A 23,103-nucleotide genomic window follows, 5' to 3' on the forward strand; every position below is an offset into this window, starting at 1 on the left:
CGGTTGGTGTAGAGCGCTGTCACTCAGGTGCAGAAAGTGCTTCCTGTGCCTGCGCAGGCGGGGACCGGGAAGTCTCGCTTGCGGGGACCGGCTCTGGGGCGGTGGCGGTAGGCACAGGCCCCGGCGTTCTGTGACAGCCTGCGGGCTTCCCTTCGTTCTCCCCCGGCTTGCGGCGACCTGCCACAGCTGCAGCGGGCCCGGGGCGTGCGGCCTGGGTGAGTCCGGCCCCGGAGACCCGCGGGGCCAGGCGAGACCGCCGAGGGAGAGAGCTAGCTCTGAACAATGCTGATGTGGGGGCGCCTGCGTTTTCTTACGGCGTCTGCGGGTGCAGTCCTGGCATTTCTCTTCCAGCCCCTATAGAAAAGACGCACCTGTTTCTAGGGCCTTCAGGTGAAAAGGGGAGGGGAGGGGGAAGATAGCGTCTGCCTTGAGGGCTGCAGCGTTATTGCTCCCTTTCCTCGTTGGATTTCCCAGGGCGGAATGCTGAACCCCTGGGGATGGTATCTTTCTAAGTAAGGTGGTTGCTTCTCGTTCTCAACATCTGCTCCGCGCCCTCTGCACCCCACCCGCACTCTCTTCCCGCTCCATCCCGGCCCCAAATTGTCATTCCTTTTAGAATTGCCTTGTAGCCCTTACTAGCTTTGTGTACTACACCCTGAACCTCCATTAATTAAAACATAGTGACCACATTCCTTTTTTTACCTGCCACTTTGATTAGGTCGCCTTTCTTTGCAGTATGTCATCCTTTTCAAAAACCTTCCTTATTATTTTCCACGCCATCTTCCAGATTACTTCCCCTTGCATTACATGATCTCCCATCCAGCGTGTTCACTTACGACTTTTGCACCTCCGTCCATGTCACGGTTTGTTAGTTGCTTCATTGGCTTCTTCTAGGAGATCTGGAAATTTCTACGAATGTCATTAAGATTCACACAACCTCAGCACCTGTCCTTTGCCGGTGTTCTTCCCATTCCCATACTTTTGCTGTAGAATAAGCAGCACCGTCTCAAGTGCCAGAAGCTTTTAAATAGCATGGGGCAAGAATTTCTGATACGGTTTTCATACAGTAGTTTTTTCGGACAGAATTACAATAATTTAAGCTGGGCTGTTCATTAGGATACCCAGTGGCCATATGTGGCTACTGAGCCTGTGAAATGGCTAGCCTGAATTGAGATGTGCAGTGAGTGTACAATACACATCAAATAATGAAGCCTTGGTGCAGAAAAGTGAAATATCTCATTAGTAACTAACATTAATATTGTATTAATATTTTGGACATACTGGTTAAATAGAATATTATTAAAATTAATTCCACCTGTTTCTTTTTATTTTGTAATAGGACTAGAAAATTTAAAATTATTTATGTGGCTCATATTATATTTCTTTTGGAGAGCACTGTGATTTAGAGCTTTAGAAGTCATTTCTTGGTCCCCTTATTTCCACTCCATATTCAAAGACCACGGCTAATTTTCTTGAGCCTTTGAGGTTTTTAAATGAGGAAATGGACCTTTAGGGCTCTAATCTAGATGCTTGGTAATTAGCAAAGGCCCCCACATAATGTGTTTTGACCATCTTTTTTTAATTTTCACCCCCAAATTCCCTAGAACTAGAGTTTTTCTTTCTCTGGAATTGTGATCCTTTGCCCTGATAGCTTAAACCTGTCTGGAAAATGTCTGCTTAAATAATTCTAAAACTTTTATGTCTTGTAGACATTTATAATTTCTGGTAAGCTTTCCAAATCATTTATTCCATACCCATTATTCATTCAGTACTTAAATGTGAGAGGCTTAATGATCTTTTTAAAAGTAATTTTTCAGTTAAAAATATTTGGTTATCAAATAGCGGCACAGTGCTTTTCACTTTTTACAAAAATTGTATTTGAGTTCTGTATGACATACTGGTGAAGCTCACCTTTGAAAAGAAACTCGATACATGATTTTGGAAATGAGAAATGGTGTTTATATAATGGCAATTTTCTTTGGAATGAACACATTTTTATATAGTTGCTTTTTCTACAGTTAGTGTGTGGTACGATTTATTATAGACTGATTCTCAGCTGAAGGCCACAGTAGAAAGGTGTCCCTCTTAGAGAGTTTTCATTCATTGTTAGTTTTTCTCTTCTAGATTTTCCTTTAGATAGTACACTTTACGTTAATCATGGAGAAGTGAGAAAACATATTTATTTAGATAACTAGCGTATTATTTTAATAATTTCCGAGGAATTCAGAAATTAGATGTTAGCAATTACAGAGAAATTAGAGATAGTTGTATTTATTATATGTAAGTCAGAAGTTATTTTATTTTATATCAGAAATTGATCACCTTCCTGCTTTCTTGGTCTGTTCATCCCAAAGTTCTGTGTGCATTGTGAGATGTTACTGAAAATACTGATTTGTCTTTAAGTTGACTACAACCTTTGGAATAGGAAAGATTTTTAAAAATATATGATACCAGTTGTTATTCAGGAATTGAGGCTTTCCCTCTGTTCCTCTATTTTGTATTTGCTCAACAGTTTGCAGATACTCGAAAAGACTCAGTCTTTTGCCTTTTTATAATGTTTTATAAATGGTGGAGTCTCATAGATGAGATATGGATATGGGCTATTAAAACATTTTGAATGTATTCACGTTTGTATTTCAGATTTTTCCTGACACCTTGAACATGAGCCCTACACAGTGGGACTTCCCTGTGGAATTATGTTGTCGGCCTATGGCTTTTGTTACCCTCACGGGCCTGGATGTAGTTTATAATGCTGTTCATCGAGCTGTCTGGGATGCTTTCTGTGCCAATCGGAGGGCTGATCGGGTACCAATTTCTTTTAAGGTGCTCCCAGGTGACCATGAGTATCCCAAATGTAGACCTAAGGTAATGACATGATTGTATGGGGTCTTTTCATTCTCTCCCTCTCTTCCTCTGTACCCACGTATACCTTTTTTCTTCCTAATGTCTGTGCTGGAAAACCCTTGGGTTTATCAAAGCCGTGCTTATAGTGATGCATTGAGAAAACCCAAGGCTTTTTCATGTATGTAATACACTATAGGTATGTGTAATGATAGCTATTTTTTTTAACCCCAGAGGAATAATTACTTTATAATTATTAAGCTTTTTTTTTTTTTTTTTTTTTAAAGACCCTATTTATTCATTTGACAGAGAGACAGCCAGCGAGAGAGGGAGCACAAGCAGGGGGAGTGGGAGAGGAAGAAGCAGGCTCCCAGCAGAGGAGCCTGATGCCGGGCTCCATCCCAGAACGCCGGGATCACGCCCTGAGCCGAAGGCAGACGCTTAACGACTACGCTACCCAGGCGCCTCTATAATTATTAAGCTTTCTATCCTGGGTTTTCTTTTTTTTTTTCATTTGCTTAAAACACTTCCTACTCTCCGTAAAGCTCTCTCTAAAGGGAAAGTCTCCCATTCCCCATTTATCAGTACCAGTATCATTATAGAATCCATGGTCTTTGCAGTTTGGTTCAATGTCACACCCATCTTTTGAGCTTTGTGTTAGGTACTAGGAACTATGCAATAGGCTGGTGATAGAAATTTAAATAAGACAAGCTCTCTGTCCCTGGGGAGTTCTACATAAACTGAACCAGTTTATTTAGTGTGGAGTGAGGAAAGGTACTAAGTTCAAAACTGACTTAGGTTGAACATCATAATAGAGACTCTGATTTACCTAGAAAAATAAGAGAATGATTTTAATAATAATAACAGCAGCTAATCCATAAAAAGTGTTTACAATGCTCATTTGCTTTTTAAAGAAAATCATGTATATTGATTTGCTGTTTATCGTAATTTTATGAGTTGGTCTAAAATTCGGTTACCAGGACACATTGATCAAAATAAACCATGAGCTCTTTTTTTTTAATTTTAATTTTTTGCTCGGGAGCAATGTTTTTGACAGACTGGTCTTTGGAGCAAGGATATCATCATCACTGGTGATGTTTATGAAAAATGTAAATTCAAGGCCTCCTTGGTGAAACTCTGCAAGGGTAGGACTTGTGGATTTGGTGGCCAGCTGATTCTTCTGCTTATGTGTGGCAGACCAGTAGAAACATGGTTTCAGACCCCCAGCTGTCAAGGTTGCGAGTGCTCTCTGGCATTGTGCAAGGGACAGCACCCCAGCCCTTACGTGTTTGTTCTTAGTGTGGAATTAGTGTCCAGGAGGGCCAGTGTCCAGCACAGCCCTCCCCCTTTTGTCCTGGATCCATTCTCCAGCGCGGGAGCTTTTCATGTGCCCATTCCTTGTTCTTTCCTGAGGCCCTAAGTGTTTTGTGCTGGGTTCTTTTACTGTCCTTATTGTCTTTCCTCACTTGAAGAGGCTTTTGGGAGTAATCTGAGTCGGGACAGGTGCTTTGGAAGCAGTTTGAGGTTTCAGCTAGTTTCTTCAGGACTAATAATCACACCAACACCTCTCTCCCACGATGTGGCGCTTACTGCTGACCCCCGAGGGACTGCTGTTACACTTCTGTATTTAAGAGTTGCCCTTCATTTTCCCCTCCACCCACAAGTAAGGTAAAATGCCAGCCTGGCACGTGTCTTTGAAACAGATGAAGCCATTTTGGGTTTGACATCATATTTTATTTGAGCTGCTTTGACAAGAATGGAAACTGGACTGGTGAGGAATAGAAGTTACCTGGAAAAGGGCCAAGGACTTCAGGAGAGCCTTGACATGATGAGAAGTGCTTTGGCTTTGCTTATTCTTTCTTTCGTTCTTTCTTCTTCTTCTTCTTCTTCTTTTTTTTTTTTTTTTGAAAGATTTTATTCATTTGAGAGAAAGACAGGGAGAGCACAAGCAGGGGGAGGGGGAGAAGCAGACTCCCCACTGAGCAGGGAGCCCGACAAGGCGCTTGATCCCAGGTCCCCGGGATCATGACGTGAGAAGAGGTTTAACCAGCTGAACCCCCCAGGCGCCCCTGGTTATTCCTTCAGTGGAAACTGTAGTAGACCCAGGGTTGCGATTATACCCCCAACACTTGTTAGCTCTTATGTGATCTCTGTAGGCCTGAATCTCCTCATCTTAGAAATGCCTCGTGTGTATGTGGAATGGGATGAATGCACAGGAGGCGCGTCCCACTCAGTAACAGGTGGCTTCTGTTGTTATCAAATAAGGGTCTTCCGCTTTTGCCCATGTTTGCAGAGAACTTCCTATGAATGGTACATTCCTAAGGGGATCTTAAAGACTGGCTGGATGAATAAACATCTGAATCTGGTGCCGGCCCTGGTGGTTGTGTTCTATGAACTGGACTGGGATGAGCCGCAGTGGAAAGAAAAGCAGTCCGAGTGCGCTACCAGAGTGGAAATCGTCAGGTACGGTCTTCTCCATGTATCGGATGGGCCACGCAGGTTGTACAATTCCCAGCATTTATTCAAGGCAACCGAGTGCTGCCGAGACCGCAGCGCTCATTTGGGGATTGTCCCCCTCCTCTCCACGGACACTTGTTCGGTTCCTGACGGGTAGCTTAACATGAATGCTTAACTTCTGTAATGCTAAGGTGTGTGAAGAAATGTAGAGGACACATTAGTGTGAATTTCCAAATGCTTTTTTTCTTGCATTTATAATATTTGGGGGAAAGTACAGTAATTTGCTATTTGGTCTCATGTGGGATACTTGTTTTATCACCATTCCTGCTTCAAAATGATTGTTTTGGATGACGAGTCTGTAACGTATCATCCTCAAGAAATAAGTCGCATTATAACTTCTACATGAAAGTATCTATTCAACTTGGCTTTTAAAGCAGATTTTTGTCAGGATTCAAAGCTTGATGTGAGAGTATACTTTTAAAACTGAAATCATTGTAGCCTAGAAGTTTCTTTGTTTGCAGGAAAAGATTTCCTCTAATCTTGGGGGTTTTTAGTTGAAATTTATCTTTTTTCCATTGAATCATCAAGCTTGTACTTTATGTAAAGTCTTTTTTTTTTCTTTTAAAGATTTTATTCATCTATTAGGGAGCATGAGCTGGGGTGGAGGAGGGGCAGAGGCAGAGGGAGAAGCTGATTCCCCACTGAGCAGGGAGCCCGATGTGGGCTGGATCCCAAAACCCCGATGTCATGACTTGAGCCGAAGGCAGCCGCTTAACCAGCTCAGCCACTCAGGCGCCCCTATGTAAAGTCTTGAATACGTTTTTTTAAAGTCAAAACAATTTAGTTCTATTTAATTAATTTTATTATTTTTCCATTGCAGGCAAAGTTTACAAGGGAGAAACACAAAAGTTGCAGTGGTTCTGATTCAGAAGAAAACCCCTTTGCCCCCAGGTATCACAACGTTAATGAATAATAAGTCACTTGCTTTATGCTCCCCATTCTTATTATCAGGAGGTATAGTTTTTGCTGTTAAAATCTTCTGTGCATTCAGTTCTAAGAGAGATGGTGTGTTCACTTTAAAAAGTACTAATCATGAATAAATGCCTACCGTATAAAAAATAAAATGCTAAAATTAAAATATTAAATAAAAATTCATATTAAATATTAAAATATTCTTCTCCCCCAGTTCCACTTACCTCACTGTGTAGGCATACATCAGTTGACGAAACAGTTATTCACTTGATTTTTTAAAAAAGAATGTTATTTACTTATCAGAGGTCAGTTTGAAATTATATTCTTTCTGTGATTTTTTTTTCTTAATTTGCAATAGGACAACGAAAAAATTTGCTATAGGATTTCTTATTTCTTATAAGAAAATGTCTTAGCCTCAAATGCTTATTTCTTCTACATTCTAAGACTTTGAGAGGCCAAAATGTTTTCTGTTTCTCTTTGGAAACTTGTGGGATCCGAGTTTCAGAAACCACTTTGATGGATTATTGCTTCCATTTTTAGTTACAGTTTTTGAAACAGTTATGTGGCGTATCTGTGTTGGCATTACTTGGCCCGTCTATCTTGGCTCAGTAGAAAATTCCACAGGGTTTTCCTGACAGATACGTACTGTGTGACTTCTGAGGACCCCCCCCCCCCGCCCCGNAAGATCTCTCAAGGATCCTGGAGGCCTTCTGGCATGGTGAAAGAGGGTTTGCGTTTTTCTTCCTAATTATATAGTTTAGACTTAGGGAACCGTGTGTTTAGAAAAATACATGAATCATTTTCTTTCTTTCTTCATCTTTATGGGATTTGTCAACAGGAGAAGATGTCACTGCATCAGAAAGGGCCGCAGCTTTGTGTAACGCGTGTGAACTCTCAGGAAAATCTTTGTTTGTACTGCCCCACACTGACCACCTGGTGGGTTATATTATAAGGTAAATAAAGATCTTAAACATCTTTTCTTTAGATTATTCAGAGGCATTGAAAAATCGGTTGCTTAGACTCATTTAATTAAAAAAAATACATGTTCATGGGAAAAAGTTCAAAGGGTGCAGAGGCTCTGAGGTGAAAACACAAGGCCCGTTTGTCAGCTTCTTAACCTTTTCCAGTCCCTTATTGGAACCACTATCAACAACTTCTTAAGTCTGTCTCCAAACACGTGTTTTGCTGTAAAACTGGAAGTAATCATACAACACACGCTGAACTGCCACCTAGCATTACCTCATTGGCACTATATATATGTCTAGATCAACTTCCATTTTTTAAAAAAATATTTACATGTTTTTCCGTTGTATTTTTCAATAAGCACCGTATGTCCTTTCATGACCTATTTGTCCTTTCATATGATAGTGTCTTCATTTCTGGCCTCCATTGCTTCATTTTCCATGTGTTGATGTATATATTTAAATAATTTTTAAGAAGGGTCTGAAGCCGACTGTATCTTAAATATCTGTATAAAGCCCTTGTGTATGAAAGGCATCTGACTTAGGACACAACCATATCTTACAAAATATGTGACCATGGTCCTTTGTTTTCTAGCATTTAGTGTTGCAGAGAAGTTTGTTGTTAGTTTTTTTTTTTTTAAGATTTATTTATTTATTCATTTGTGAGAAAGAGAGTGAGAGCAGGGGGAGAAGCAGAGGGAGAGGGACAAGCAGACTCTATGTTGACTGTGGAGCCCTATGCAGGGCTCGATCCCAGGACCCTGAGATCATGATCTGAGCCAAAATCAAGAGTCGGATACTCAACTAACTGAGCCACCCAGGTGCCCCAAGAAGTTTTTTTTTTTTTTTTTTTTTAAAGGTTTTATTTATTTATTCGACAGAGATAGAGACAGCCAGCGAGAGAGGGAACACAAGCAGGGGGAGTGGGAGAGGAAGAAGCAGGCTCATAGCGAGGAGCCTGATATGGGGCTCGATCCCAGAACGCCAGGATCACGCCCTGAGCCGAAGGCAGACGCTTAACCTCTGTGCCACCCAGGCGCCCCCCAAGAAGTTTTATAATAGTAAATTTTTGACCAGGATTCATTTATATTTGAGTCTTTTCCTTGATTTTAACTGTTTTTCCTTTAACTGCATACATGCCCCTCAAGTTTGCTCCCTCAGGAGTAAACTTCTGGAAACGATGTCCTGTAGGAAGTAATGTGATTCTCGTTGGTGTATCAGTGACATGGCTTCTAGGAAAGAGAAGTATAAATTCAGAAGGAGAGAGCTTGAAAAGGCAACAGATGAAAGGATGAACTGCAAGAAGACTTCAGTGCTGTCAGCAAATGCAGTCTCCACACTGGAAGCAATAAGTGGTAGCCTGGGTACTCAGTCAGCTCGGCAGTGCTGAGGGTAAAGTTGAGCTGCTTGCCCAGAATGTAGGAGAAGATAATGAGTTTTGTCTTTTAGCAGTGAGTGTTGACTCCTGGGGAACCCAGAGAGGAGGGGCACTAGCTAGATAACTGTTAGCACATCCGAGCTGCTTTTCCTCCATGGAGGCCCAGCCTAGCGCCCCCGCCGGCCTGTGACCACCTCTCCAGGCCTTTGATAATTCTCCCTGGGCTTTCCACTCACTGCACAATTTCCCCGTTCACGGTGTTGTTGCCTGTCAGTGTGCTTTCATGCTAGCTGCTGCCTTCCAGCTCCCCTTCTTAGGCTCTCTTACTCAACTTTTAAGGCTGAGTTCACATGCAGCCTTCTTTAAAAAGCCATTGTCCTCCATCCTGTCCCTTAATCCAGTGATTCTTAACTGTGGTGATTTTGGCCTCCAGGGAGCATTGAGTAATGCCCGGAGACATTTATCATGGCCGCTGCTGAGACTTCCTTCCTAATACTGGCATCTGGTGGGGAGAGTTCAGGGATGCTGCTCTCCATCCTTCCGGGCACAGGAAAGCCCCACACAACAAAGAAACACCAGTGGGGCTGAGGCTGAGAAACCCTGCCTTAACGTCCTCTCCAGCTTTCAAATTTAGTATATCATGGACACAAGAGAAGCAGAAATTGTGGCTTCCGCCCTTTACCACCCCCTTCCCGGGGATTATGCCGGGGGGATTACTCCTTTAAACAAGGAGTGCAGTGTCAAAATGACTGATGTAAAAAGCAAGTGCTCTGGACCCAGGACCTCCAGACTCTGGATGTGAGCACCAGGGGTGAGACAGTCTGCAGATGAGGGAAGACAGTATGAGACCCTTTCTTCATATTTGCATTTTATCTTAAGAGAGAGGGCAAAGCTGGATATCAGTAAGTCTTCATGTGCAGTGTCTGATCTGGGAGGGAATTAACAGAGTTACCGGTGGCACCCTCACTCATTCATGTGCTTTCAGAACATTTTGATGTATTTAGTTTATAGGCTACAAGATGTCAGCAATTTGATTTTTTTTTTAATGTGTCAAAGCAATAGCATGTGTATAAAACTTCTGTCTGATGTGTTGAGTGATTCTGAGAATCTTTTGTGCTTTAGGGGTTCACTGATCATTTTGAGTCAAAATACTTAAAAGAATTGTCAAACTTGTGATGAGTTAAGCATTTTTCTTCTATAAAAATCTGTGTTCCAAATCCCCAGGCCTTCCTTCTCAGGACAATAGAGTATCAGTGTCATTCTAACCAGCAGACTTTTTTTTTTTTTGGTATCATATTTTGCCTTTCAGAACAAAGGTTACCCATTTATAAAACTTTACAGTTTAGCTTAGGTTAATATATTCTTTCAAACAGTGTATGGTTCAAAGGTAGAACTTAATTTTAATTTTTTTCATGTTTTAACATTTTAAACACTGTAGTTTTAAAAATAGAAAATCTAGGGGCGCCTGGGTGGCTCAGCTGGTTAAGCGTCTGCCATCAGCTCATTGAAGATTACATGATCTCGGGGTCCTGGGATCGAGTCCTGTGTTGGGCTCCCTGCTCAGCAGGGAGCCTGATTTTCTCTCTCCCTCTCCCTGCTCATGTTGTCTCTCACTGTCACTCTCTCTCTCTCAAATAAATGAATAGAATCTTAAAAAAAAAAAAAAAAAGAAAATCTTACCTTAGGAAGTATATCGAATATTTAAAGTTTTGGCTTATCCATTTTTTTCTTAGCGTATTTTCCTTAGATGTGTCTAAACTCTTTGAATACAGCTTCAAAATTCTGTTTTATTCTGAGGAGGAAAAACCTTGAAGTCCAGCTTTCTGACTATGAATTTAGCTTTCTTTCATGCCCTAGGCAGATACTTGTTAATACATACTTACTTTCACAAAAGAAACTTTGAGTTGTCTATCTGTAGTCAAATTTTCTTTGTTCCTTTGTTATCTCCAAGTTAGGGAGTGAAGCAGGATTTGAATCCTATAAATGTTACTTTCCCCTCACGTGCTAGTATTTTTTTCTTTTTTTTAAGACTTCATTTATTTCCTTGACAAGCAGGGAACACAAGCAGGGGGAGGGGCAGAGGAAGAAGCAGGCTCCCTGCGCAGGACTTGATCCCAGGACCCGGGGATCATCATGACCTGAGCCAAAGGCAGATGCTTAAGCATCTGAGCCCCCCAGGTGCCTCTCATTTGCCAGTTTTCATTTTTGGTGCTTTTTCTATTAGTTTTCTTATCCTCTAACCTTAAATATTTAAAGCACAAAAAATAGTCAAATTAAGTGAATATTGGAAATCTTTTTCTTTCACACTTCTTATAAAATGAAAGAGGTGGAAGTAATCTTAGAGATTACCTAATTTCTACAAATTACAAAAAAGTTATTTTTATCAGGTATTTCTTCGACTGTAAGTAATTCAGAATGGCTTTTGGGGGGTCTTAGCTTTACATTTTTTATTTAGAAATTCAGTATATTTTGCTTCACTTTTTATCTTTACCATGAAGTAAACTAGACATCATCTCTGTCAGGATTTTGCTTTCAGGTCTTAAAAATATGGTTCTTGAGAACAGTTTAGTTTAAAATAACTTTAGTGTTTGAATGTTAATTTTTTTTTGAACAGATTAGAAAATGCCTTTTATGAACATGCACAGACTTACTACTACACGGAGATCAGAAGAGTGAAATCTCATAAAGAATTTTTGAATAAAACAACACACCAGGTACATTATTATTCCTGAAGAAGGAAATAATGGAAGCATTCTAAGAGCAGATGGTTATCATTGATTATTTTCGAAGAGATTATTAAATATCTGTGATGCTTTGATGTTTTTAATTGGTTTCTATGCTTTAAAAGTTTTTGTCTTAGCTTTTAAAAAGTAGTTTGTCTCTCTCCTTTTTGCCCTTAAAGTTCTTACAGATTTTTATAGCTTCCTTAACTATGCTTGTTTGTTGGAATAATTCTTGATCTTTTATTTTGAGTATTTTCCTTCGTACTTTGATGTCTCTTCTTAATGTTATCGTAATTTTTACATTTTAAGAGAATGTATGTAATAATATCTTTTTTCTATTTTTTTCAGCTTTTATTTGTTAGACATCAGTTCAAAATAGCTTTCTTCAGTGAATTGAAACAAGATACACAAAATGCTCTGAAGTAAGTTTTTAACAGTTGTCAAACTAAATTTTTCTTACCTTTATGTTAACAAAAACATTAATGGCAACTTCTGAATCTCAACCAAATTTTAATTAATTTAAAATGCTTATATTGGTTAGATTCAGGTATGTATGCAATATTTAATTGGTTTAGAGATGAATGGAATATAATATTTTGAGATTCAGAAATTTTTTTCATTTTACTATCAGAAGTAAATTTCATAGTATCATAAAGTTTTCTGGTCTAATTTAATTAAATTTCATGATCAAAAGAAACATATTAAAATTCTTCCCATCCTGTTGACTACTTATTTGTATATTCAGTAAAATTTTTGTGTTGACTCATTTCCACAGGTAAATATATATTAAACATTATCTAATGCTGTGAATTTCTTAATATGCATGGTACATTGTTTAATTCAACCGTGATTTTTTTTTTTAATTAAAAAATTTTTTTAAGTTTATAATACCCCTCAACCTCATTTTTAATACGAAGGCTCTGCTTAGAAGCTTTGGAGAGTAGTTGTGTATGTGTTCGCAGTGGTCACGCATTCTATTCCTTTGCTTTTACTGAGCACAATTTAATAAAACATTTTTTTCTAGCTTTCACTCAATTTTTTGAAGATTGACAGTGGCAGTGTAACGTAGGGATAAAAAACAGCTATCTAGCCTAAAAATGAAGAGAAGCTGAGCTCGTAGGGCAGAAAAGTAAGAGAAAAAAATAAAAATAAATCTATTATTCAGAGGACTATTTCAGAAACATCTTCCTTTTTTGTTATTATGGAGGTGGTGAACGCCAGATTGTGTTCTCTAAATCTCAGCGACTCCATGTGATTGTAAGTGGCTTTAACGTAGTTCATTCCTTACCCGTGGTCTTAGTTAAAAACGTTTACTTCTAGTTCTGCTCAAAAGCAATTCTGGAAAGAAAAATTTTACCCCAGGAAGTTAGGAGCAAAGAGTTGTCTTTGGAGGAGACTGAGATGTCCTCATTGCCTTCCCTCCTCAGGGTAGGCCTCCTTCTAGCAGACTCTCCTTTCCCACCCCACTCCCCCTTTCCCAGCCCGTGCCAGAGATCAGCAGTGTCCTCTGAACCTGTAGAGATACTGGGGCTTAAAAGCCGTTGACCTGTGCTCTGTCTTGATAGCACCTTCTTTGCTAATACAACTTCTCTTGTTGGAGAAGCTCGTAATGGTGCTTTTTAAAAAAAAGCTTACTTTTTTTTTTAAAACACAATGCTAACTTTTTAATGTAATTCTGGACGATTGTCCCCTTCCATTTTCAGCTTATTTTCTGTCTGTTATCGATAGATGGTAGCAACAGAACAATGGACATGCAGTGGTTCTGTTCTTAGTGAAAAGTCATTGATTCCTCCCACATATTATTAATCAGTAGATCATTTTTTCAGGAAATCACAGATCGATATGTATAAGTTATTCCTGAGCTGTTGAGTGCTAAGAAATATTGAGTAAATATTGTCTCTTATTTCTGAGAATTTGTTCTTGGGAATCTTCTCTTAAAATTAATAATTAACCATGTTCCATATGTTACTATTAGGAATTATAGGACCGCCTATAATCTTGTACATGAATTGCGAGCCCATGAAACTAATATTCTGGAAATAAAGACTATGGCAGGATTTATAAACTACAAGGTAATGGTTCTACTTCAAATATCAGAAATTCGTCTTTAAATATTAGATTATCTTTTTGAAATTTGAAAGCCATAGTTAGTTACTTGCTCTGAAAAGTATTTGATTATTTATGTTCTCTTTTATATCTTATTTCAAATAGCATCCTGGTTCTTAGCAGCGTAATCGTAGTGCCTCGTTTTGAGTTCGTGGGTCTCAGAGTTCTCTCGTAGAGCAGTTTTACTTTTGTAAAACTCCCTTAGGAGGGTCTTCTGTTTTTAAGTGGGAGCGGGAGAGAGTGAGAAGTAAGCTACTTGTATCACTGAATTTTATAAGATGCAACAAATCAGAACTACGCGGGCCTTCCTTGGTTTAACGGCACCGCCATTCAAAAGGTGTAGCTGATCACCTGAGAGGAAACTTCTATACCTGTTACTAAATTTAAGCATTTGAGGATTGTACATGATAGAAATAGATGCCCCTAGAAGGCAGGTGGGGCTTTTTGTTTTGCTTTTAATTTTTCCACACTCATCTTTTAAAGATGGCTGGCACTGGGATGGTGGCCTGAGGGCACATAGACGCTAGAATTCACGGTGCAAACGTAAATTGATATAACGCCTTAGAGAATATTTTTGCAATGACTATACACATTTAGAGTGGGTGTTCCCTTTGATTTAGCAATTCCATTTCGGGAAATTCATCTGATATATGTGCCAAGACTTGCAAATCACATACGTAAGGATATTTATTGCATCTCGTAGTAGGAGAAGATTGGAAACTACCCAGCAATAAGTGACTGGTTAATATACTTTATAACTCCAGACAGTGGAATATTCTACAACTGTTAAGAATGAGACAGCTCCACTTATTGATATGGAATATTAGGTGAAAAAAGTAAGGTACAAAACAGCATATTTGGTGTGACGCTCTTTGTTTAAAAGGCATAGTAGATCTGTAAATGCGCATACACTTGTCTGTGCGTAGACCGTATCATGGAACATGCTGGGAGCTGGTTGCCTCTGGAACAGGAAATTGAATGGCTGAGGGACAGGGATGAATGAGAGACTTAACTTTTCATATATTCCTCGTACCTAAAATATAAAACCGATGATAAGCATATGGAATAAATTTAGGCGTCATTTCTTCTGTTTTTCCTTTTACCTTACGTAGATATAGATTATTACTGTTTTGAGATAGCAATCCAGATAAAAAGTTTTCAAGAATTTCTGTAATCCTCGTTTGATATGGAGGCCACTATGCTCTAATGGTGGTATAGAAAACCTTTAGCTTTCTGCCAATTCTAAAACTGAAAGTTAATCTGTCCTAGAGAAGGTAGTATTTTATTTTCACCCATTTTTGTGTTCTTTGTTACAATTTTTTTGTATTCTATTCTGTACTTTGAATAAGCTTTTCTGAGGTATACAGTAGGTTCAGTATAAATATGGAATAATTTTATTTCCTTTATCGAGGGGACATAACCTCTGGTTTTAGCATAGCCATTCTAATAGAGAAAATCCGTTTTATTGCCAAGAACTTAAGAGAGGAAATGTCATAGTCTTTTTTAAAGTTAGTCTCCCGTTTTACATATTTTTAAATGAATATGCCTTTTGACTCTATTTTCTTCTTTATTTTGGGGTTGATTTTACCTTTTGCAGATCTGTAGGCTCTGTTTTCAGCACAACACCCCATTGGATGCAATCGCTCAGTTCCGAAAACACATTGACTTGTGTAAGAAAAAAATCGGAAGTGCGGAGTTGTCTTTTGAACATGCTGCATGGATGTCTAAACAGTATGTTCTAAATTGTACTTTTAGGATTATTTTCTTTAAATTTTTTTGGGATTTGGAGGAACAGAATTAGCATGGACTTTGGTTCTCAGTTGTGCTAAGCCTTTTGTCAGTAAGTAGGCTCTTAGGGATCTAGCTAGCATAGATGTTTCCAGTAATGGTAGATGTTGATTCATAGAGTTCCTTAATGGAAATCACTTAATTCATGGTACCGTCTTTTTTATTCAACGTATATTTATGGAGTTTCCACCACGTGCCTAGGTGCAGAGAATATAGCCATGAACTAAACAAAATCCCTGCTGACATGGAATTTGCTATTCGAGACTGATGTTAAAAAATTCTAAAATGAAACCGTTTCCAGAAGCATGGCTGTATTTGAGTGGTGGGAGCTATGTTGACATACACATTGATGGTATATTTAGAACGATTTGCCAGTATAGAATCGACTTAAATGCGGAAGTTCTCTGTAACCTGTAATTAGTGTGTGTTAGTATTTACCAAGAAACCCCGACAATTTATAGTTCATCAGTAGCATTATTTTAACACAGTCTGCTGAGGTTATGTTTCCAGGATGAATAATTATTAGAAGCAAGCTGCTTTTTCTTTCCTTTTTCTTTTTCATCCTTTTTTTATTTCTTGATTTTTTCTTTAAGATTCCAGGCCTTTGGAGATTTATTTGATGAAGCTATTAAGTTAGGGTTGACAGCTATTCAAACTCAGAATCCTGGTTTCTATTACCAGCAGGCAGCCTACTATGCCCAGGAGCGGAAACAGCTTGCAAAAACCCTCTGTAGCCATGAAGTAAGTTACCAACTCCGGTATTACCTGGCTCTTAGGAAATGTATTAATCTTCTCTCGAAAGAAGATAAGACTAATTGATGTTCATAATTTTTTTCCAAGCCTTTGAATAGAATCAGTTTTTATTGTCTGTATTTTCAGGAATTACGATTATTTTCAGTTTTAACCTGAGTACTCCATTTCCACGTGTGGATTAAGCAGAAGTTTTTCTGTGAAGAGCTGACTTCTGATTGGCAAATTACTTTAAAATAAAGTCACGGTTTAGTCTGAGCCATGCTGTAACTCCCATTGATCACTGCCGTAGGAGTTTGAAGGACTTGACCTACCAGACAGGAAAATTTTGGACTTCTTTCTCTTCCTGGGGTTTTCCTCTGTGGAAAATTCTTAAGAATCAGTTCGAGGCATAATGTTAATTGCAGTTTTCTTAACGTGACATTTCATTTTGCCTTCCTTGTGGGTGATTATAGTTAGATACCAGTTTCCCCATAAGCACCTTTAAAATGAGAACGTGGTATGTATGGGTATAAGTATATCTATACGTTTGTATAGTTCTGTCAGTTTATTTTCCTTTAAAATCTGCAGTTATCTTTTCTAAAGATAGGTGAATATTATCAACAGTGCTACTTTAAAAATGGTTCCAAAAACAGTTTGCACATTAGTACTTAAAATGTTGGATTTTTTCCCCCTTAAATCATGATGTAACTACAGTTTTCTACCATGTTACTTGCATATGATTTATAACTTCATCGCATGTTTTATATTTAAAAATTAGGCATATTAAAATTTGAGCACAGTATTTTAAAAGGTGATTAAAACTACATTTTATAAGGATATAAGGAAACGGGGTTGACAAATATCCTTAGTTGGAATGTGAAATGAGATTTCTGTCAAATAATATTTTGAGAAGCCTCAAAATCATATCTTTTGACCGAGAAGTCTATTTTCAGGAAGTGTCAGGCAGATAAGAGATCCTTAGAGAGAAGTACTGAGATTTACTTATAAAGTTCTTTGGGCAGATTTATTAATTGTAATTAAAAAATTATAACAAGATGGACAACATAGGGAATTTGTTAAAATGTGGAACAGCAGGGAGCCATAACAAGTAATGGTGTAGAAGAATATTTAATGATGTGCATTTACAGAATATATTTAAATGGAAAAAGCCGGGTGAAAAATTATTCCAGTTGATAACAAATAAATGTTTGCATACAAAACCTGGTAGACTAATGTATACACTGTTAACAGTTTTAATAGGTTTATAGGTGATTTAAATTTTTATCCTCTTCCTTTTGGATGTTCTCTGTATTTCTCAACAATGTACTTGCATTATATTTTGCGTTCAGAGGGAAAAAGTAACAAGAAAGAAAATCAGTGTAAATTAGTAAATTCTGGTGCCAAAAATATCCCTCCCCAACCAATACCAGGACTTAATACACAAGTGATAAAGAAGGAAAATAGTGTCTTCTTTTTAAAACTCCTTACCATGCTATTTTCGTTTGCACAAAAAACACTTATACATGTGGGATAAACATCGAACATAATTGTCATATATTTTTACTGGTTTATCATAGCAAAGATGAAAAAAATATTACAGAGTTAGTTACTATGAAATCGTTTGTCAGAATCAGGTTCATTTATTCAATTTAATTTTTATGAGGCTCTGTTGGTATTAAATGGAACATTTATTTTCATTTTTGTGAAAATTTAATGTGAAACTATTCACAACTTTGGTATCTGGACATATGTTTGATATTTGTATTTGTGAAATGTTTTTTTCTGTCAAAGATTGAAGGCAAGTTGGTTTGTGATAGGTTCATAAACTCTAACTTAGGGCTGTGTTTTACTTTACAGGCTTCTGTAACGTATCCTAATCCTGATCCGTTAGAAACACAAACAGGCGTTCTTGACTTTTATGGACAGAGATCATGGCGACAAGGAATACTAAGTAAATAATTTTTCCCTCCTCCCTTTTCTCTTAACCTCAGAAGGCACAGATTGCTATCACAGTTTTTCCATTGGCTACATAGGCTATCACAAAATATGTTGAGGTAAAAATGTGTGTTTTTTAAACATCTTTTTAAAGATTTTTCAGTTCTTTAGTTTTTAGGATGTTTTGTTTAGATCACTACATCTTCGAATAGCTTCTAATTAAACGTGAGTGTGATTAAAACATTTGGACATCTCTTGTCTTAAATGACACAAATAATAAGCCACTTCGGTCTAGTTAATATTTTAATTCTAGTTAACTTTGACGATTTATTATAGTTGATCTTTTAAAACAGTATTAACTTGTATCACCTTAGAAATGTCTCTGCATCTTTTTTGGGTTTGAGACGTACTTAAGTTGAGCAGTTTCTGTGGCCATCAAACCTTAATTGTTAAGAAATTATTTACTTTAATCTCCAGAAAGTACTCTATACTGAGAATGATGTCGATACTGTCCTTCAGGTGGTTGGTTCCACTAGGCTAGAGAATGCTGAGTTCAGTAATGTTCTCTTCAGAACGGAGATCACAGAGAAGTTGCCGTGCTAATAAAGCCGTCTCTTAGACTCTTTAAAATTCTAGAATGTTTAAGAATCTGAAATACATTACATTTAAGTAAAGGATTCAAGGAGTGTACACATCCAATGTTCATGTGAAGGATTTATGTTAAATGAGCCATCTAAGATGGGTTGCGTCTTATCTTACACAGGCTTTGATCTTTCTGATCCTGAAAAAGAGAAGGTGGGGATTCTTGCCGTTCAGCTAAAGGAGAGAAGTGTTGTTCACTCTGTAAGTTTGTGGTGGTGGTTTTCCCAATAGAAACGATTCTTCTCAGTATTCGAAGAGTACATGAGATTATTTCTTATTGGAATGTTTCACACTTTCTCTCTTCTAACAGGAAATAATAATAACTCTTCTAAGCAATGCTGTTGCACAATTTAAGAAGTATAAATGTCCAAGAATGAAAAGTCATCTAAGTAAGTATCCATAACATGCCATAGTGTCATGTGACTTTGAATAGTTTAGAATTATGTACATAAAATCTTTTTGCCTTTCCAGTGGTTCAAATGGGAGAGGAGTATTATTATGCAAAGGATTATACCAAAGCTTTGAAGTGAGTCCTATCCCCCATTTATTTTTATAAGTAATCTCATTACCTTACAGCAAAATGAGAATAGAAATGTGTTTTGAAGGATTTATTATTTCCATATTTATTGCTATTTCTATGAAACTGCATTTCTGTGATTTTTTTTTCAAGTGCTGTCTGCCAGTACAATCATTCTCAAAGTCTTAGGAAACCATGTTTAGCTAAATGTGAAATTACCCATTAAACTATTTCAGTAAGAGTTTCTGACGTGTATATAAAATGAGTCAAGCATGTTACTTCCTCCAAGACGTCTTCAGGGCCTTTCTAGTGAAGCTGTTTCAGTGTGTCTGACATCTTGCCTTCTGTCAGGTTGCTGGATTACGTGATGTGTGATTATCGGAGTGAAGGATGGTGGACCCTGCTTACATCCATATTGACCACAGCTCTGAAGTGCTCCTACCTCATGGCCCAATTAAAAGATTACATTACTTACTCCCTAGAACTCCTTGGAAGAGGTAACTTGGTGTTCTTTCAGTACAATTCTGAATCTTTAAAATTCTGTAGCGTCTTTAAGCTTCTTAAAACTGAAAGAATAGTTCTCGAATCTTTGACCGTACTTCCGCCCGGCGTAGATTGGTTTGCCAGGTGAAGGGACTCATACTTTCAGGGAACTTACTATAGTCGAGGTCTCATGATAGTTGAGAAAAACAAAATTCTTCTTCCCTTTTTTTTTTTTTAAATATGTCATGAAATGGTTTTTCCCATTGAGTTCAAATGTGAGAATCTAGAGCGTTGGGGCTCATGTAGGAAGCTGTGTTGTTGTACATTGTCTGGAATTGTGCTTAGCTGTCTCAGAAGAGGTATTTATTCTGTAGTATTTTAATACCTTCTGTGGGGGTAGTGGCCTTACTTGCCCGTCTTACAGTTACAGTTGTTCTCCTACTTCCTTCATGTTAGCTTCAACTCTGAAAGATGACCAGAAATCTCGGATCGAAAAGAACCTCATAAATGTTCTGATGGTAAGTCGGAGTTCTTTCTATAATAGAAGCGCGTCCTGGGGCTATGTAGACCTAGACCTGTATCTGTGTATTTTTATCGCTAGCTGAGCGAATGGTACTTTGTGTTGGTGCAGAATGAGAGTCCTGATCCGGAACCCGACTGTGATGTCTTAGCTGTGAAAACGGCTCAGAAGCTGTGGTCGGACCGCATCTCCCTGGCTGGCAGCAATGTCTTCACGATAGGGATGCAGGACTTCGTGCCGTTCGGTGGGTGGCCCGCGCCTGCAGTGTTATTTCAGAGAAATCATCCTTATTGCTACAAAATGAACAGTTGCGGAACCGTAAATATAAAAGTCAAAGAATGTTCAAAATATGTCATCCTATAGATGAAATTGTGATTTTTTTTTCTTTCTCCCCATTGACTTATAAAGATTTTCAAAAATTTAAGTACTTAGCTTATGTATTAAAATTTACTTCGTTCGTTTGTAGTTTAGGTGTGATTTGAAATGCATTTGAAAAGACAGTCCTTTAAAAAGCTTATTCTGTAATGCCTAGATGGATATTTTTTTTAAGTTTTTTTTTCTGTAAAGATTTTATTTATTTATTTGACAGAGAGAGAGAGACAGAGAGGGAACCCACGCAGGTGGAGTGGGAGAGTGAGAAGCAGGGTTCCTGTTGAGCCGGGAGCCTGATGGGGGCTCGATTCCAGGACCCTGAGATCATGACTTGAGCCGAAGGCAGACGCGAAAGGACTGAGCCACCCAGGCGCCCCAGGAGGGTATTTTGAAATAAGTTAAAACTAACAATGATTTTTTCCCTTTAAACTCCTATGTTAGTTACATTTCAGGAGCAACTATGTTTTTACAATTAAAGGTGGTTTTGAAGTTATACTTTCTTTAACTTTGTTTTGTTTATTTAAAAATGAGCTGCATTTATGTGTATTGAAATGCTTCAAGGGCAGAATTCAGTGAGACTATCCAAGGTGGACGTTTCCTTCCGGAAGAATAAGTGTCATGGCTGTGTGCCTCAAGGGTCCTGTAACGTGTGACTGTCTTTGTTTTATTTCTAGTACAATGCAAAGCCAAGTTTCATGCCCCGAGTTTTCATGTTGATGTTCCTGTGCGGTTTGATATCTATCTGAGGGCTGACTGTCCACATCCCATTCGGTTTTCCAAGCTCTGTGTCAGCTTTAATAATCAGGTAACAGTACCTCTTACTGCGTTTTTACCATGTGTGTATCTTATTGTAGCTTGCATTAAATTAGATGAAATGAACTTAGCGAATTCTAGGTCTTAATGGTTGCATTGTAACAAATGGACTTTGGTAAAGTCTATTTGAAAATAAGTGGATTTATAGTTCTCAACTTCTGTGTTAGCCTTTCAAGTTTTACACTTTTCCCTACGTTTTTTCTTCCATCCTTAGGAAATGAAGGAACTTTATTTTTTGTAATATGTAACTTGAATTTCAAATGAAATCTATCAAATATAATCTAATTTTCAAAATCATTTGTTTTATATTCTAACACTGGTATTAGTTTTTTATTATTAAACTGTTAAATGTTTGATGTTAAAGAAATTGAACTGAAAAGATGAATATAAAGTGAAAAGTAAGTGTGTGCCCCTCAATTCCATTCCCCAGAGTCATCACTATTAACTTCCTGAACAGTCTAGACATTTTCTGCGTATGCACATAGAAGCAGCTTTTTCTTTCTGCGGAGCTAGGATTATATACATTTGCACATTTCTGTAGTATATTAGAATGTTGTCAAGTACTTGATTACATTCCAAATATTTCAGTTACAAGCTCACTTCAGAGATCATTATCTTCTGGTCACCCAGAAAGTATATTGAGCCGTTAACCAGCAAGCATTTAACCAGCAAGTATTCTTAGCATCGTGGTGAACCTCAAAGCATTTAGCATATATCAGCCCTGTTAAAATGGAAACATTTTGGGGGCAGGGACCAGGACTGACTCACAGATTGCCCTCGTAGGTAGTGAGGACTAAGTTACGTGGTGTGGGCTAGAAATACAGTTATCGTAGACGTGCCGAAGAAAAGGGATGAAGTTTCAAGGATAAGATGAAAGGAAGCTACTATAAAGCAGTGAGAAGGAGGAACATGTTTGGAAGAGGAAACGCCAAACAGAAGCAGAAGTATACATTCTGGGTTAGGGGCAGTGGGGACCCCGGCCTCCCAAGACCAGAGGGGCTGTGAGCCGGGCCAGTGGGACATGAGGCCGCGTGGCTTGAAGGAGCTTGAAGAGTTCAGCAGGGATTGGCTAGTAAGAGAAGTATTTAAAGATTTATTTATCCATTCATTTATTCATGTTCTATTATTGGATGGTGGTAAAGAAAGAGCTTTACCTATCTTAATATATATATATATATATATATATATATATATATATTTATTTATTTATTTATTTATTTATTTATTTTTTTTGACTCTTCACAACTGAAAAATTGCCCTGGAATAGGATCAGTTCAATGAACTGGGGTCACCTGAAAATCATTTTGTTTTATTCAACTTCAGACCATTACCCAGCGATTCCTTCTGATCAGTTTGAGGGTTTTAAAGCAAGAGCATGAAATGTAGAATTTAAGAAACTTCTTTCCAGTGATGAAATAGAAAGCAATGATCTTACAGAGCCTCTTTCTATGAATCCAGCTACTGACGTGTGAGGATTTGCATTAGGGTGTTCGTGGTGGCAATGGACAGAAAGGGCTACCAGGGACATTTACAAAAGGAGTCTGGGTTGCTGAGTATTTGTTGTAGAAGATAAGGGGGGTAGCATGAATAAGGGACAGCCCCCCACCGGCCAGTAACTGTTTATTTTATGGTTAAAGCGCGCCTACCGCATGATGATTTGAAACGTGTACATATGTTTGCAAACTGGTAGATTCCTTAGTATCAGTCACCTCAAATGACCTTTTTCTTTTGTGGTGGGAACATGTAGGATCTACTCTCTTAGCAACTTTCAGGCATATAATAGGGTTTGACTAAGTACAGTCACCATGCTGCACGTTAGATCCCCAGAACCTATTTGCCTCGTCCCTGGAAGTTTGTGCCCT

General features: G+C 38.2%; 1 protein-coding gene across 2 annotated transcripts in view; it reads left to right on the plus strand.

Annotated features, from left to right (window-relative positions):
- Positions 1-31: 31 nt before the first annotated feature.
- TRAPPC11 (trafficking protein particle complex subunit 11) overlaps positions 32-23,103 on the plus strand; it is a 47,269-nt gene continuing 24,197 nt past the window's right edge. The window contains exons 1-18 of one of the 2 annotated variants that reach the window (XM_008709273.2): positions 32-215; positions 2,641-2,865; positions 5,135-5,304; positions 6,179-6,249; positions 7,109-7,223; positions 11,225-11,324; positions 11,682-11,755; positions 13,309-13,405; positions 15,037-15,170; positions 15,821-15,968; positions 17,817-17,910; positions 18,658-18,737; positions 18,847-18,925; positions 19,008-19,062; positions 19,405-19,550; positions 19,993-20,054; positions 20,168-20,300; positions 21,103-21,233. In XM_008709273.2, the coding sequence (XP_008707495.1) occupies positions 2,662-2,865; positions 5,135-5,304; positions 6,179-6,249; positions 7,109-7,223; positions 11,225-11,324; positions 11,682-11,755; positions 13,309-13,405; positions 15,037-15,170; positions 15,821-15,968; positions 17,817-17,910; positions 18,658-18,737; positions 18,847-18,925; positions 19,008-19,062; positions 19,405-19,550; positions 19,993-20,054; positions 20,168-20,300; positions 21,103-21,233 (1,893 nt within the window). In that variant the 5' untranslated portion in view covers positions 32-215; positions 2,641-2,661. The remainder of the gene's footprint in view (positions 216-2,640; positions 2,866-5,134; positions 5,305-6,178; positions 6,250-7,108; positions 7,224-11,224; positions 11,325-11,681; positions 11,756-13,308; positions 13,406-15,036; positions 15,171-15,820; positions 15,969-17,816; positions 17,911-18,657; positions 18,738-18,846; positions 18,926-19,007; positions 19,063-19,404; positions 19,551-19,992; positions 20,055-20,167; positions 20,301-21,102; positions 21,234-23,103) is intronic. The other variant, XM_008709274.2, reaches the window with a different exon arrangement.

This window comes from Ursus maritimus, unplaced genomic scaffold (assembly GCF_017311325.1).
Source record: "Ursus maritimus isolate PB19 unplaced genomic scaffold, ASM1731132v1 scaffold_28, whole genome shotgun sequence".
NCBI classification, from domain to species: domain Eukaryota; kingdom Metazoa; phylum Chordata; class Mammalia; order Carnivora; family Ursidae; genus Ursus; species Ursus maritimus.